At 46.7% G+C, this 17,034-nt stretch overlaps 1 protein-coding gene across 2 annotated transcripts in view; it reads right to left on the reverse strand.

Moving 5' to 3' along the window:
- The window catches only part of KCNH6 (potassium voltage-gated channel subfamily H member 6), a 132,506-nt gene that overhangs the window by 40,164 nt on the left and 75,308 nt on the right, over positions 1-17,034 (reverse strand). The window contains exons 5-6 of one of the 2 annotated variants that reach the window (XM_028703316.2): positions 15,827-16,145; positions 13,875-14,083 (exon numbers count right to left, since the gene is read on the reverse strand). In XM_028703316.2, coding sequence (XP_028559149.2) covers positions 13,875-14,083; positions 15,827-16,145 — 528 coding nt within the window. The remainder of the gene's footprint in view (positions 1-13,874; positions 14,084-15,826; positions 16,146-17,034) is intronic. The other variant, XM_028703318.2, reaches the window with a different exon arrangement.

Raw genomic sequence — 17,034 nt, forward strand, 5'->3', positions numbered from 1 at the left:
CTTGAGAGAAGGGCCTTACTGTTAGTTTCTGTTCTTATCACTGAGCAGCTGCGTGGAGTCACAGGACTCTGTTTACATTCCAGAGACCTTCCTGTCTTACGGGAAAAGGAGACGGGATGTGACGTTAGTGGTTTCCTTTCTTTGGGTTGCTCTCTGCTTTCATAGAGAGAGGGTGTCTTTTCTGTTCTCCGTAGTTTAGAAATAAAACTCTTTACAGTGTAGCCAAACCTCTTGTCTCTTCCCTGTGCTGGGAACCCTGCTGGATAGAATGAGCTTGAGGCCTTATCAAAGGCTCAGGTCATTAAACACGCCGGAGGCGATTTCAAAGGCTCGGCTCGGAGGAAGATGAGGCCTTATCGGCTTGGCTGAGCGGAGTTCCGACAGTTACTCCCGAGGAAACCATTAATCTGGATGGGTCCTTGCCTGTAATTGGGTACATCTCCAGATGGGCCTGGTTTCCATCTAACACATGACCTGTCCCTCGGGCTGGGCACCCATTCAGCCTCAAAGTCAGAGGCAGAACTAACCTTGGGTGTGATCAGCCCCTCCTAGGTCTTGCTGCAGGACCCTTGTCCCGATGTGTAGCCTGACCCAGGCTTGATGAAAGGCATGCTCCTCCTGGTCCTCTTCTGGTGAGGAATCCCTTGGCTGAGGTAGGCAGTGGACTTTGTACACACATCCACACAGTGACATAGCATGGGTTGCCAATGCCCGGGGCCGTGTGAAGTGGGGTGGGTGGGAGGGAGGGAGGAAAACAGCTGGAGTATGCCTAACAGCGTCTGCGTCACCCAGGAGATCAACAGCCACAGAGATGAAAATAAGAGTTGTTCCATTGTTTCGATAGGTTAATTCCTGGTTCACATGGAGGAGCTGTATTAAGGCAGCACTGGGTGTTGAAATTCTGCACCCCTAACAATTTTGCATCCAGGGCAACCACCCTTTGGCCCCTCCCCAAGCTACACCACTGCCTCCACATCCTGTACAGCTGCCACTACCTATCGGGTACCTTGCCTTGCAAGTCCATCTTTGCTCTGACAAGTGGGGGTGTCAATACAGAACACTTCAATCAAGTAAAAAAGGTGTTACTCACTTTAATAACTTAAATGTGCTTTTATGGTGTATGTACCCATGTAAGTAATTATGCAGGTTCTTACTTTACCGTAGGCCTATAATGCCTGCATCAACACTCTATATAGTGTTATAAGTTTGTGGGTACCGAATCCCTCAGATCCCTGGATCCAGTAAGTGTTTGAAGCTAACCAAGCCAGGCTAGCTTCCCAAACCCCTGGATTCAGCAAATGTTAATATATAAGCCAGGCTAGCTTCCTGTTGAGGCGATTGCCTGGGTGATGGGCCATTCAGAGAACAAAAGGAAAGAGGGCTCTGTGCTCACTTAGTTAGTGGGCAGGGCAAAAGCTGGGGTTTAGAGCAGTTTGCAGTTATGAGAGCTGGAGGGGAAAGGCAGCAAGCTGGAAAGGCAGAGAGCAAGTCATGCCTGACCTCTGCTTGAATCCAAGGCTGTGGCTATGGGAGAAATAAGACCATTTTGGGGAGTTGATGCTGCAAACCCCTCCATCATAGGCTCAGGTTGTGTGTGTGTAAATAAACCATATATCATAAAGACACTACAGTCTCTGCTGTGCCTCATTTCCAAAAGGAAACATGAACCCTGGGTAAGTGCTTGGAACCCAGGACTCTCACACCGTTCGAAGACTGAGGCAGCATGCAACAATATTTTATAAGCCGCTGTTAGATTTCTACTGAACCGTCCTCAAATAATGTGCTATGTGTAATCAATGGCAAATGGCATGAGCGGGGAGTTAATGCGCAGCTCAGAACAGAACATGCTGCTAGGAAGCAACAGGCAATGTTAGCTTAATTCCAAAGTGCGGTATTCTAACATTTCAAAATGAAGTTGGCCAAGGATGTCCAGCCTGGTCCCTGCAAAGTGTGATCTCAGTCTGGAAGATCATGGGTTTTACAGGACACTCTGCTGACAGTCTATGGTCATGATAACAAAGTGTGCGAAAGAAGGAGACTTCAGCAGCAGACCTCCTGATAGCTGAATAATAGAATTGCAGAGCTGGAAGGGACCATAAGGGTCATCTAGCCCAACCGCCTGCGATGCAGGAATCCTTTGGACCCACGATCCTCAGATTACAGCCTCAAGCTCTACCGACTGAGCTATCCACAGGGAAAGAGTATAAGAGAAGCAGGGTCTGGTATGTTGTCAAATTGGATGGGTTCATGCAATCGATCCAATTTGAAACCATACCAGACCCTGCTTCTCTTATACTCTTTCCCTGTGGATAGCTCAGCACGAACCACGTCCTACTGCACTGTGAGCAGTATGAGCAAGAAAGGGATCAACTGATCAAACCCTTACTAGCAAATTTGCCGGGGAAATCTGAAGCCTCCCATATTAAATACCTTCTGGAGGATAGGTCAAATGATATTACACTGACCGTGGCAAAGTTTCTTTCGGAGGTCGCAAGAAACAAAGACCATCATGCTCTAGACCAGAGGTCGGCAACCTAAGGCCCATGAGCCACAAGCGGCCCATGGAGGTCGTTTAACCAGCCCATGGACCCCCACTGCCCGCTTGGGGACCCCCGCTGCCCGCTCAGTCGGCTCCCGTGCACCGCGCTAAACTGGCACGGAGCAGAGTGGGGACCGCCTTCCGCAACGCTGGCCGGCTTCCCATTGGTTGCAGGAAGCTCCTTCAGCCAATGGGAAGCTGCACACACCTCCTCCACGCCAGAAGAAGCACCGGAAATAGCGTATGCGCATGTGTGTGTGTGTGTGTGTGTGTGTGTGTGCACACTCCAGCCCACTGCAGCACCGTGAACTGGCCCAAGCCAAAAAAACTTTGCCAACCCCTGCTCTAGACATAACAAAATGACTACAGTATTGATTTAGAACAGTGGTTTGCAGAGGGGCATAGTCCAGAGGGGAAAAGCTGGGAAATACTGGGTGACGAGCAGCTAGAAGAAGAAACACCAGGAGAGAGACAGCTGGCAGATTCAGTGTCCTTGGAAAGCATTCCTGACCCCCTTTGCCTAAGACTAGACAGGCTTTGAGAGTGATAGAACAGAGAGCGCAGCAGCAACAAACTTAGAATACCCGATGTAGGAGTGACATAGATTAATGGGGATGGAGGGGGTAAACCTTTACTGGGAGCAACGCCATTTCTAGAGAGATATGCATTCCTTAGTTTCTTTAATAATCACAGCAAGAGACAAACTGGTAAGAACACTCCTTTCGTTTGATCTGCTTCTTTACTGACACCAGGGGAGGGATCCAATTCCCAGAAGCCTGACAGTGCACTTGTGCTGTTGGAAGAAGGTACTTAAGTTTTGGGTGGAGGCGTGGCCACCCGTTGCTCCAAGAGCCCAGCTCGACACATAAGCCCAGGAAGGACCTTTCATCTAAGGGCTCATCCACCCTCGTTTTTGCTCTGCCGCATTCCCCCGGGGAAAACCTGGGGTTCAGCGCTGAATTGGAACAAACAACAATCCGTTTTTCTGCGGATGGCCATTTGTTCCAATTTAGAAATAATCCATGCGTTTTCCAGGGGAAAGCAGTGGGGCAAAGACAAAACTACTTGGACCCACGCCTAGAAAACATGGGATGAGAGGAAACCGCTTGGAGGGCCCCTCTGCCACCAGGTTCCTAAAATGTAAACATTCTCCTTAGTTTAAGAGATTGCACCTACCTTCCTGCAACAGCGAGCAAGTTTATAAGCTCTGCCAATCGTCACAAGGCTCCAAATTCTCAAGAGCTCAAAAGTGAGTTTCACAGACCCTTCGCAAAACTCCAGTTAACCTTTAAAAGCAGACCTAATTGTAGGTTCCTTTTTCGTGGCAATTGCATTATTTTTTTAAGGTGTTGGGGCAGTGAGTCATGTGGTAGTCCAAGGTTCATTTGTGAAATAAGATTTGTTTTCCATTTATTTTTGTTTGATATTGTTTTAAAATTAATTTTCATTTATAACAATCCAATAAAAGCCACATTAGTGCAATACCAAATTATAATACTATTTAAAAAAAGCCATGTTTTCCATTTATTTTTAAGGCTTAATTTCTGGCCTCTTATTGCTCAGGAGATGGGGAGAGGGTAAACGCCAAGCCCCAAGAAACTGGTGTATAGCAAACATCATTTAACCTAGCTATCGCTGCTATTCGAGCACACATAGCAAACCTTTCTGAAATATCCCACAAGTTTGCCCATCGCGGTCTGTATCCTATAGATGTGTGCACATAGTTCCTGGGTCCAGGGAAGTACTTGGAGAAGGAACTTTCCGTAGAGGTGAGTGAGAGGAGGAAGGCAGTGTGGACCTAAATAAAGTTATTCCTGATTGGATTTACGTGAAGTGCTTGGAGTCTGATTCGAAGAAAAGCAACCTGCTCAGGAACAACACAGGAAGTTCACAAGGAACACACAACAGAGTTCTCCATCTCCAACTGTTAAAACCCCAGGCTGTTCTGACCATGAATACTGTTACAAAAGTTCTGTGCTTTCCCCTTTATGCCAAGCGGTGGCAAGACCCAGGCACTCACCCAGGGTATGTGTTCCTTTGGAGGATTGAGACACAGCAGAGACTGTCATAGCTTCAGAAATTTATATTTATATTTATATTTATATTTATATTTATATTTATATTTATATTTATACCCCGCCCTCCCCAGCCAAGACTGGGCTCAGGGCTGCTAACAACCAATAATAAATAAACAAGTTGATTAAAATACAATTTAAAAAACAAGATTAAAATACAACATTAAAACATTAGGATGCAGCCTCTTCACAGGAGGAGAAAGGAAAAAGGAAGAGTGGGAGGGAATCAAACGGATTCTAAGCCAAAGGTCAGGTGGAACAACTCTGTCTTACAGGCCCTGCGGAAAGAAATCAGATCCCGCAGGGCCCTGGTCTCAATGGACAGAATGTTCCACCAGGCCGGAGCCAGTGTTGAGAAGCCCCTGGCTCTGGTTGAGGCTAATCTAACTTCCTTAGGGCCCATAGACCTTAAGGTCCTCCATGGGGCATACCAGGAGGGGCGGTCCCGTAGGTACGAGGGTCCTAGGCCACAAAGGGCTTTAAAGGTCAAAACCAGCACCTTAAATCTGACCCTGTACTCCACCGGGAGCCAGTGCAGCTGGAAAAGCACTGGGTGAATATGCTCCCATGGCAGAGACCCCGCGAGGAGCCTCGCTGCAGCATTCTGCACCCGCTGGAGTTTCTGGGACAGCTTCAAGGGCAGCCCCGCGTAGAACAAATTACAGTAGTCAAGCCTGGAGGATCACTGTGGCCAGGTCGGGGTGGGAAAGGTAATAAATATGGTTTATTCGCCTATTTACACCTACAGTCTGCCAGGAGGGAGTCCAGCATCTTACAGCACGGTCATTTCAAGAGGGGTCCTGACTGGTATCATAATGCCTCTTGTAAGAGTCTTAAGGCAGAAGTCAAGAGGAGGCAGCAGACAACCAGGAGAGGCTCCTTTAGTGCTGTGCAGTTATTGAATTGGACAAAGGCTTACTGGGAAGAAGAAACATAACTATGTCTGATTCCCCATCACTGGGGGAATACCAGTTGCTACCCAGGTTTGCCTGCATCCCTAGATGAAACAGAGGCACCATGCCTTCATACAGATTTTTCTTATGGGCCAACACAGCTAACCTTTACTTTTTAATACAGCCTTCCTCTTATTTCAGAATGAAAGAACTTACATTCATGCATGAGTACAAGAGGGATGGTCTGCTTACGATTAGTTACTCAAGAATACCAACAATCTAGAATATCCTCTATGACTACCTCTACCCCCGATCCTGACCGATTTTTGCACACATCTTACTTGTGCAAGGCCATCTTGATCTGTTGCACATGTTGGGTATTTTGATATGCTGGTGCAACACTACAACTCATGGTTGAGTGACCCCTGCAGTGGCGTAGCATAGTGGGGGGGGGCAGGGGGCCGTGGCCCTGGGTGCAAAATTCTGAGGGGGTACAACCAGGCGCCCCCATGCAGGCCCCAGCTTCCAAGGGGAGCCCTGGCCTGGCGAAGGTGGTACAGCAGCTCAGGCCCACAGCGAATGGGTACAGATGGAAGTAGGCAGTGTGGCTTGGCCCAGAACTCCTCTTTGCAGGAATCGGGGGGATTTGCCTGCCAAGGGCCACATCGGCCGGCCGAGCTCCCCTCTGTGTGGGCAGGCAGGCAGTGCACCATAGCCCCGCATTGCTCTGGTGGAGGTCCTCCAGCAGCATCAGCAGCTAACCCACTGCGGGTGTCGGCAACCCACGCTATGCCACTGGACCCCTGTACCTGATGAGACCCATTTTGCTCAACATATGCCACAAACCAGGGTGGTGCAGAGCACTAGGAAAAATCCTATCCTTCTCCACATGAACATGAGCCCTCCTTGCAGTGGCAACATGCTCTGATAAGAAGCCGAAGTATTACCGTATTTTTCGCTCTATAAGACGCACCAGACCACAAGACGCACCTAGTTTTTGGAGGAGGAAAACAAGGAAAAAAATATTCTGAATCTCAGAAGCCAGAACAGCAAGGGGGATCGCTGCGCAGTGAAAGCAGCGATCCCTCTTGCTGTTCCGGCTTCTGGGATAGCTGCACAGCCTGCATTCGCTCCATAAGACGCACACACATTTCCCCTTACTTTTTAGGAGGGAAAAAGTGAGTCTTATAGAGCAAAAAATACGGTAATTTAAGAAAACACAAAAATACTGAGTGACAAAGCTTGCTGGATGTTAAGAAACAGGTTGTCTCACTGCAATGGCTGAAGAAACAGCATTGCACTGCATTTTGCAGGTAGATTTTTCCTCCGGTATACGGCAAGAATAAAATAACTTCTCCCTGTTGGGTCTGCAGTCAAGTTCAGATCCCATCCATGGCAATGAGATGGCTCCTCTCTCAGTCTCTCATACAAGCATACACGCATATGCAGGAGACATCGGACTGCAAAGGGCATTTGGTAGCCTGGTAGAGATTAATCAAAACCAATCAATCACTGGTCTCTGGATTGAGAGGAAAGCACCAATCAAGAGACAAGAGGCCAGCTACGTGGCTCTTGAGGGAGGGGCCAGGGAATAGGAAAAAGTGACCAAAATCCAATTGTTCCAAGAGGCAGTGGGAAGGTTGAGTGCGCAACCCTGGAGATGGGAGTCATGGAGGTCTGGGAAGCCGGGCAACAGATCCAAGATGTTCATAACGAGTTAGCCAAATTCTGAACACAAAAACCTCATTGAAGCAGGCTGAAAGGCTCATATTGATTTCAGCGAGGTTTGCCTCGTGCCCTGTATACTTGCGGTGCCCGATAAATTACATCGTGACACACTGTAACAGAGACAGACCCTGACTGTTTCACCCATGCTCCCTGGAATTGGAATACACGCACACATGAGAGTCCCCGATCTTGATATGGGACTGTGCGGGTGAAGAAATGTGGTATAGAACCACTGCATCAGTTTAACTGCTGCAGAAGGACTGCAAAAGCACACATGCACCAATGAGGCAGATTTAGGCCACATTCACCCTGCACATTTAAAGCACTATGATACCTTGATGTTTTGGAAGATTCTCTCTCTCTCTCTTTAAATTACAATTCTGTATTTGATGTGCAAGACTAATGCTGCAGGAAAAGAGACTTACGGTGGTACCTCAGGTTAAGTACCGTATTTTTTGCCCTATAGGACGCACTGGCCCATAGGACGCACCTCGTTTTTTGGGGGGGAAATGAATAAAAAAAATTTATTACCGACGCCTCTCGCTCTCCAGGCTTCAGCGAAAGCCTGCATTCGCCCCACAGGACGCACACACATTTCCCCTTCATTTTTGGAGGGGGAAAAGTGCGTCCTATAGGGCAAAAAATACGGTACTTAATTTGTTCCGGAGGTCTGTTCTTAACCTGAAACTGTTCTTAACCTGAAGCACCACTTTAGCTAATGGGGCCTCCTGCTGCTGCCGTGCCGCCGGAGCACGATTTCTGTTCTCATCCTGAAGCATAGTTCTTAACCCGAGGTAATATTTCTGGGTTAGCGGAGTCTGTAACCTGAAGCGTCTGTAACCTGAAGCATCTGTAACCCGAGGTACCACTGTATATAAACCCTTTACCCGGTGGGGGGTAAAAGTAACTTTGGGATTCAGGAGAAGAATGGTGCAAGAGAGATGGGCTTGTCTTCCACTTCAAACTGCAGCTATAAAAAAAAATCCCATAAAAGAACCATGGCACAACTTGTGAAATGTACTGCCATCACAAAGGTCCCCGCTGCCCATTAAACTGCCTGCCAACTCTATGGCTTCCTTTTCCCCACACTGACTTGAAAAAAATAATAATGGGTGGTTTTGCATTTTCCTTTAAAACAAACTCTATTCTTTCCTGACATTTTTCTTTTCTTTAGTACAGGTATATATCGGTCAGATGCCAGTAACCAGCATGTTCAACATCTCCAGCAGTAAGTAAACACCCAGCCGCCATAATTCCGTTCTCTTAATGTTTTCATATTGCATTATTTCATCAATGGTTTGTCTTTGCTTTTTGACTTCCTTCTTACCCTTGTCCCACTCCTTTGCAAATGCGCAGTTTCACCGAAGTGCTCAGTTTGCCTTGCCCTCTTAGCAAATGCTCTTTTTTCATTCATAGTGTACTATTCCTAACATTCTTAACAGGTTAAATCTTTCAGAAACATAAAGAACTTGTGCATCTTCTCTATGCCCCTTTACTACCTAATATTATCCGTCTAGAAGCACATGAAAAAGGAAGGCATTTCTGGGATTTCTACGGCATTACCTACAGGGATACTATGAATATGATGATTATATTCCTCTCCCAAACCCTCTTCCTCAGTCACCTCCAGAAATAAGCAGAACTTCCTGATCAGTGTGTGTAGTTTCTAAAAAGGGATTCTTCTTCTTTTTCTCAGTTTACCACTGATAAACTCTCTCTACACCCGAATAACGTTCACAGTGTTGACCCCGCAACAAGCAATTTCCTATGCAATCGGGGAAAACGTGTGTTGCAATATAGGGATGAGTGAATGTGTCAATTTTCTCTCAGCTTCTCATTTTTCCACCTTTATGTTCAGTTCCCCACATTTCCAAATCAGTTTGTAGATTTCTTTTTCTAGCAAAGCCCTCGTGAAAATTCATCAGCATGTTAGTGCAAATTTCTGCATGCAATTTTGCCTGATATACACAACGTTGCAAAGCAATTTTCCCCAAAACAAATCATCTCCGCATCTTGTCTTTCACCGGTACATGTATATTTATGTACATGCACATGCACACTTTACCCAATTTATATGCATGTTTCTACACATTACTTTGCTGGAGAATTGCGCTGCAAAATTCAGAGAAGTGCGAGTTTTGAAGAATGGCTGTTTCGGCTCTCATATTGTTTCATGGACAAATTTGCCTTTAAATGTGAACAGCCTTGAAGTTCTCCCTCACCCCTATCATTATCCACACAGCGCTATAAAAATGAGTGAAACAGTTAGAGGAGTTTGCAGCAAATGCCACAGGAAGTGTGCACCCAGTGCTATTTTGCCCACCAAGTGTCTTCATTCAAATGCTCAAAGGTTTAGAAAAACGCGAGAGCCGTGCAGCAGAGAAATAAATAGCGGGGGTTTGACCGGAGTCCCACAAATCTAATAACTGTGGGTTTTGGCAAATGGTGGGGTAGGACTTTAGTCCCTTGTCCTTTTGCACTGAGTCTCACCCTGCAGGAAGGCATCATCACCAATGAATTCTTGATGATATTCTGATGCCTACCTGAGCCTTGGCATAGCGACAACTCATTATCCTACCTGTGCAAAAGGGGGCCCAGAACAGCAGTGAGGTTTGCATGGAAAATGAAGGATGCTTGCCCCCTGGAAATCTGACTTATGACCAGCTTCCATCATAAGTTTTTTTTTTTGTCCTCCCTGTGTAAAGAACGATGCTTAAACCCCGACACATATGCACCCAACCCCTCCAAACCGTTTTCTCTCATCACTCACCGGCTTCAGCTTGAGTTTCAGACTCATTTCTCTCTGTGTGATGGAAGTAAGTGCTGCCTGTGTGAGCCGGGGAGCGAGACTCAGGGAGGGGAGAGGGGAGTGGTGCAGTGCTCCCTAGCCTAGACACTGGGTTGCTTACATCACTCCCCAGAATGGCGGGAAAGAGCTGTGATCACACTCAGAAAGACACTACACAGGCACACACGCTTCCCGACTTACATGCATGTGGTAAGCAGGGGTTAGTTAGTAGTACTTTTGGAAACTCTTCAAATACCATGACCCTCTCTCCTGTTTTCCACCACAAATAATAATAATAATAATAATAATAATAATAATAATAATAATAATACTTGTACCCCGCCCATCTGGCCAGGCCTCCCCAGCCACTCTGGGCAGCTCCCAACAGATTATTAAAAACATGATAAAGCATCAAACATAAAAAAACTTCCCTAAACAGGGCTGCCTTCAGATGTCTTCTAAAAGTCAGATAGTTGTTTATTTCCTTGACATCTGATGGGAGGGCGTTCCACAGGGCGGGCGCCACTACTGAAAAGGTCCTCTGCCTGGTTCCCTGTAACCTTACATCTAGCAGTGACGGAACCACCGGAAGGCCCTCAGAGCGGGACCTCAGTGTCTGGGCTGAACAATTGGGGTGGAGACGCTCCTTCAGGTATACAGGGCCGAGGCTGTTTAGGGCTTTAAAGGTCAGCACCAACATTCTGAATTGTGCTCGGAAACACACTGGGAGCCAATGAAGGTCTTTCAACCGGTGTTATATAGTCTCAGAGGCCACTCCCAGACATACATTTACCTTAGATCCCAACTTTCAGTGCAAGGCTGGATCCGGTGTGATCTTTTTCCTCTTAAGAGGTATGCACCTGGTGAAACGTGGCCAAGATGGAATGAAATACAAAACACACAGAACAAATGCCACACACATTTTGCAGGGAAGACCCACAGTTTGATCTACCAGCTGCCAACACCTCCTTGCAGAATCATCACAACGTTAAATGTGTTTTGCTCACGCGCTTTGGGAGGGCACAGCGAAAAGCCTCTTCAAATGGGGAACAAGTCAGGGCCACGTTTGAGGAAAGTGCTACCAATGCTACTCCTGTTTACACTCTTCAGCTCCATTTCAGGATGAACCCCAAACCTTCGTATTTTCTGTCAGTTACAATTGCAGACATTCTCAAACCTATCTCCACAACCGAGAAGCCTAGAATCCACCAACATGAGCAGAAATTGGCCTTTGGCATGCCAGCAGGAAAGTGTATCAGAAGCATAATTCTATAACATGGTGTCTGATGCACCCAGCTGACCCATCATGGGTTGAGCAGCAACATCCTATGATTGTGTGAACAGGCTCCTTCCTCCCACACCCTTTAAAAAATAAAGACTGAGACACTGGTGAAATGGTGAGGACCCTACAGGGTTTCTATTCTTTCCTGTTTCTTTCATAAAAAGGTAAAGGTAAAGGTACCCCTGACTGTTAGGTCCAGTAGCGGATGACTCTGGGGCTGCACCGCTCATCTCGCTTTATTGGCTGAGGGAGCTGGCGTACAGGTTCCGGGTCATGTGGCCAGCATGACTAAGCCGCTTCTGGCAAACCAGAGCAGCACACGGAAACACAGTTTATCTTCCCGCCGGGGCGGTACCTATTTATCTATTTGCACTTTGACGTGCTTTCGAACTGCTAGGTGGGCAGGAGCAGGAACCGAACAACGGGAGCTCACCCCGTCACGGGGATTCGAACCACCAACCTTCTGATCGGGAAGCCCTAGGCTCTGTGGTTTAGACCACAGCGCCACCTGCGTCCCTGTTTCTTTCATAGAATCACATAATTGTATTGTTGGAAGGTACCTCTGAGGGCCATCTAGTCCAAAACACTGCAATGCAGGAATCTCAACTAATTCGTCCATGACAGGTGGCCACCCAGCCTCTTAAAAAACGCCAAAGGGAGTCCATTCCACTGTCAAACAGCTCTTTGTGCTCCTTGCTAATCAGCAGACTGGCAAGCTATGCACCATGATATCATAGCAACCCCCACAGATTGAGAAAAGTTCTCTAGCGAAACTGCCTGTATGCTTACTGGCCACAAATGCTGGGGATGGGAGCGATCTCTAAGACTCTCCATATGAACTGAATATTAGTTTATGTGACCCACACGCTATCAAGATCCCGTGCCTTTACCTAAGGATCTTGGGGCATCTTCCTCGAACCTTTTTCGCCTGCAGAACTAATGGCTGATGTTTACTGGCATGATGATGACTGTGGCAGATCCACGACAGCGGAGTGTTCATAGACTCTGCCCTTTCTGTCCAGCCTTCAGCAATGTCCTGTCAGCTCTAATCCTGTCACCTCCAGCCAGCTAATGACCCAGTATTGACAAGTTGGTGTCGCTACTGATCAGGCATCAATCCTGTTGCCTAGCAGCAGCTCCTGTGCTGCAACTGTTCCTGTCCTCCCTGCTCCCTGGCACCAACCCATACAAAGTCTAAGTCAATGCACTGAGAAAGCACCATGCCCTGGAGGTTGCTTCAAAGAGTTTAGGGGGAGCTATGTGCCCAGCAAAGCTTAAGACCAACCTCATGAGGTCAAATGGGTGAGAAGTCCACTAGGCTGCCATTGCTATTAAAAGTGTAAGATATGCCCTCCTGGACCAAAGCAAAACTCGGTTTAGTCCTCTTTCCTACAGTAGATGGCCGGGTGCCTCCAGGAAGAGCCAAAGCAGGTTAGTACGAAGTTGGCCCTGCCCATGTTTTTTGTACGTAGCATCTAGTACTCAGGGATACACTGTCCCTGAACATGGGAGTTTCTCTTGAGCAACTACAGCAGTAGAAAGATCCATGACTTTGCTTAATCCAGGGCTGGGTGAGGAAACCTTTGACCCTCCAGATGTTCTAGTTACAGGTAGGTAGCTGTGTTGGTCTGCCGTAGTCGAAACAAAATAAAAAAGTTCCTTCCAGTAGCACCTTGGAGACCAACTAAGTTTGTTATTGGTATGAGCTTTCATGTGCACGCACACTTCTTCAGATACACCGAAACAGAAGTCACCAGACCCTTATATATAGCGAGAGGGTGGGGAGGGGTATTACTCAGAAGGGTGGTGGGAATGGGTGATTGGCTGATAGGTGTGGTAAACCTGTTGACGACTGTTAAGGACTGCAATTGGTCTTACAGGAAAAAGCAACGGGTGAGATGGCTAAAAATAGCTTTATATAATGAAGATAAGAATCCAATGTCTCTATTCAGACCAGGTCTCTCCATGGTTTTAAAGTTTGGTAATAAGTTGCAATTCAGCAACTTCTCTTTCCAGTCTATTTCTGAAATTCTTTTGTAATAAGACAGCTACTTTGAGATCTTGTATAGAATGTCCTGGGAGATTGAAGTGCTCTCCTACTGGTTTCTCTGTCTTCATTCCTCCAGATGTTGTTGAAGTACAACTGCCACCAACCCTGACCATGCATGGTGGAGCTGATGGGAGTTGTAATCCAACAAAGCCTGGAGGGTCACCCACCCCTGGATTAAACAAAGTTATGGATCTTTCTACTGCTGTCTAATCCATAATAATAATAATAATAATAATAATAATAATAATAGTAATAATAAATGCACCCAATACCATCTAAGCTTATGGCCCTCGTGTGCTCTCACATTTCCCTCCTATGTTCCTGTACATACAAGCAGGTAATAATCCAGATATTTAAAGACTAGGTTAAAAGCTGAAGCGGTTAAGGATACATCTTCTCCATTCTTCCTTGTTTCATTTCATTTTGTATCATTTTGGCCTACTTGTTGTCCTGGCATCAATTCACCTTTGGCTCCCGCACTCTAAACCTGGTGGTTGGAACGTTGAGGGATCCACATACCTGTGTGACCTTTTCAGTGACATTCTGTGTGCGCTCTGTCACCTTGTGGGGTGCGATGATTTCAATCTCCGTGGTAGAGCCTGAGCGATGTTTCTCTAGGTTGAACTCCACAAAGTTGAGGGTGAACTGGGGGATCTGACTGATTGTCCTGTATCTCATAAGGTCGGAGTCTGAGGTGGAATTCTGGTTGGGCTTGACATGGGACGCCTCTGAAGGGGAAACAGGGAGGAAGGGAATTAAAATTTCATCGCCAGCTGGTCAATAAAATTCACAACTGATGGCATCAGTGCCTAGGACTCCACATATGCAGGAAGTCCGAACAGCTCACTTTCTACTGCCAAGCAGATAGGAGAACAAGATCATGAGATCATTCTCGCCCCCCAACATATGGGACACTGCGGTTTTGCTTTGGTGGTATTTACCAGAAATATAATGTTTTGAGATAAGGGACCTATATTCTATTCTGTGAGGTGGTGATACTTTGAATTAGGCAAGCAGCACTGTGAAACGAGCGACAATATAGCAAAATTCAACTCTGGTCAAGGACGGTAGGATGTCTAGTCAAACATCCAGAGGGTCACATTGGCCCCATCCCTGTTGTAAAGTCCTCCCTATCCAGTTTAGTATAAATAGATGGTAGTGGGCATCTTGCTCAAATCCCTAACAGATACAAGAAGAGTTGAAAATATGTTACACAACTGAGTAGGGTCATAAAATACATAATTTTGTGGAATCAGCCCAGGAGCAGATATTCTTCAAACTTCTGTCCCTTTCCGCTCCCTCCCAGTTTAATGCTGCCTGCTGTACTGTTAATGTCAAGGGGCTGGTCACTTCTGTGGGTTAAACCACAGAGCCTAGGACTTGCCGATCAGAAGGTCAGTGGTTCGAATGCCCGCAACGGGGTGAGCTCCCGTTGCTCGGTCTCTGCTCCTGCCAACCTAGCAGTTCGAAAGCACGTCAAAGTGCAAGTAGATAAATAGTGGGAAGGTAAACAGTGTTTCCATGTGCTGCTCTGGTTCGCCAGAAGCGGCTTAGTCATGCTGGCCATATGACCTGGAAGCTGTACGCCGGCTCCCTCGGCCAATAAAGCGAGATGAGCGCCGCAACCCCAGAGTCATCCGCAACTGGACCTAATGGTCAGGGGTCCCTTTACCTTACTGTACTGTTAATGTCAAGGGGCTGGTCACTTCCCCTTCTAAATTAAATAATTCTGGCTTCCCCACAAGCTGGAGAATATTATGGTGCCAGCTATAATCACAGAGGTTATTTGGTCCATCGCTTTTGGCAATGGCAGGGTGGCTGCTCATTGATTATTTTTATGAATACTAAAAAGAGAGACCTGTGAGGTGCCAGATTAAAAATAAGGGCCTATCCAAGATGTAGGTCTGGCCTGGCTAATTTGCAGCGTCTTGAAATCGTGAGTTGTGCTATGGCATCTATTTAACATTTCCTGGCTATTGTTTAGGCTCTCCAACCAAGTATATGTTTGGGAGCATGGAGCAAAATCGGAAGAGAGCCAGAAGCTGTTTCCCATTTGCTCCTGCCCTCACACAGGAATGAACGTGCCTTTCCCCTCTCCATTTCTTGTCTCCTTCTGTATGTAGGGCACAGGGAGAAGGGGCAGGGAACTGAACTCCAGTTTCCTTCAGAACTCCCAACATTCAATTGAGAGATCTACCATACAATGAACTGGACCCTTGATACACAAGAACTTCTTTAAGTGGGTTTGCTTCCCTACAAAAAAAGGGCTTTCTAAAAGCCAAGGAAGAAATGTTTAGACATTGTCAGGTGTGCAGATAACAACGCTGTCGTCAGCTTACTAAATTGGGGAGCCCCATGCCTAGCCGCCTTCTGCAAGGATTATCAGGCCCAAAAAGTGAACACAATCAACAACAGCCCAATGGAACATAGTAGTTAGAATGAGTACTTGGGCATGCATGCTTTCCCCCTACCTGAGTTTGCCCTCCTTTCCCTGAATTTTCTCTGGAACTCAGACCTTGCAGCCTCCAAACTCTCCAAGGAGGAGACCTGGCGGAGGCTATGGAAGCTGCCCCCAAGATGGAACCGGCCCAAACCCCTGGCAGGGCGCGACCCTCGGAGCCCTAGAGAAGGCAGCTCTTGCGCTGGGGCGGAGTGTCGCACTTCAGTGTCAGATGCCGTCTCCAGGCTCGATCTCCTCTCCTTCCCCAGCAGTGCTTCGGTCTCAGATTGGACACAGTTCTCCATGGACACAGTCTTCAACTCCCTCAGCTTTAAGGAGTCCCCTCCAGGCTTTAAGACAGCCAGGAAGAAAGCGTTTCATTAAGAGGAGCTCTTGAATGTTTAAAAGCAACAGAAGAGGGGAGGAACAAAGGAAGGAGAAAGGAATGGGAGGTCCTGGGCAATGGGCTGATCTCCACATTGGAGTATCTTCTCAGCGCAAGTCATTCCACTGCCTGGTTGCAAATATTTGGATGGGTGACTGACTGCCTGGGAGCCTCAAGCATGGCCATGCCTTTGGTTCCATGATGGAAGAAAGGCAGGATAGGAATGCAAGGCAATATATACATAAATATGCATCTTTCCATGTGATACTGGTGCTTCACATTTACACATACTCAAAGCATTTCACATGCATTATCTCAGTAATCTCCTCCCAACTGCTCTCTAGGTAGGCCAGTACTATCACTCCCATATTACAGATAGGGACAATAAGACTGTGAGACCAGTGCCTTACCTAAAGCCTACCTAAAGCTTTAGTGTCAGAGGTGATTTGAACCAGGATCGTCTTGGTTTTTTAGCTCAAGGCTCATCCACACTTTCGCTTGACCCACATTTTGACCATATCATGTACTGAGTAATTCCTCCTAATCCAATGTCTTTTTTGTTGTTGTTCCACCATTGTCGCCTGGGAAAATCTGATATTACCTGATGAATTGAAGCTTGATTAAATAAAATCTGTCTTTGGATTTTTCTGTACATTTGATAAGATCTGAGTCAGTGGGTAAGATCATCTGTCCTCAAGGCACAGCCACGGAACAACAAGAAAAGGCCTCAGACCCAGGGGGAATTAATCGCTAAACAATACTCTCATAATCAGTGCACTGCATGTCACCATTACTTTAAAGGAACAATATACCTCTAGTTCTTATTCACTTTTTTCACTAATGGTGAATTTATA

Source organism: Podarcis muralis, chromosome 13 (assembly GCF_964188315.1).
Source record: "Podarcis muralis chromosome 13, rPodMur119.hap1.1, whole genome shotgun sequence".
Taxonomy (NCBI): Eukaryota; Metazoa; Chordata; class Lepidosauria; order Squamata; family Lacertidae; genus Podarcis; species Podarcis muralis.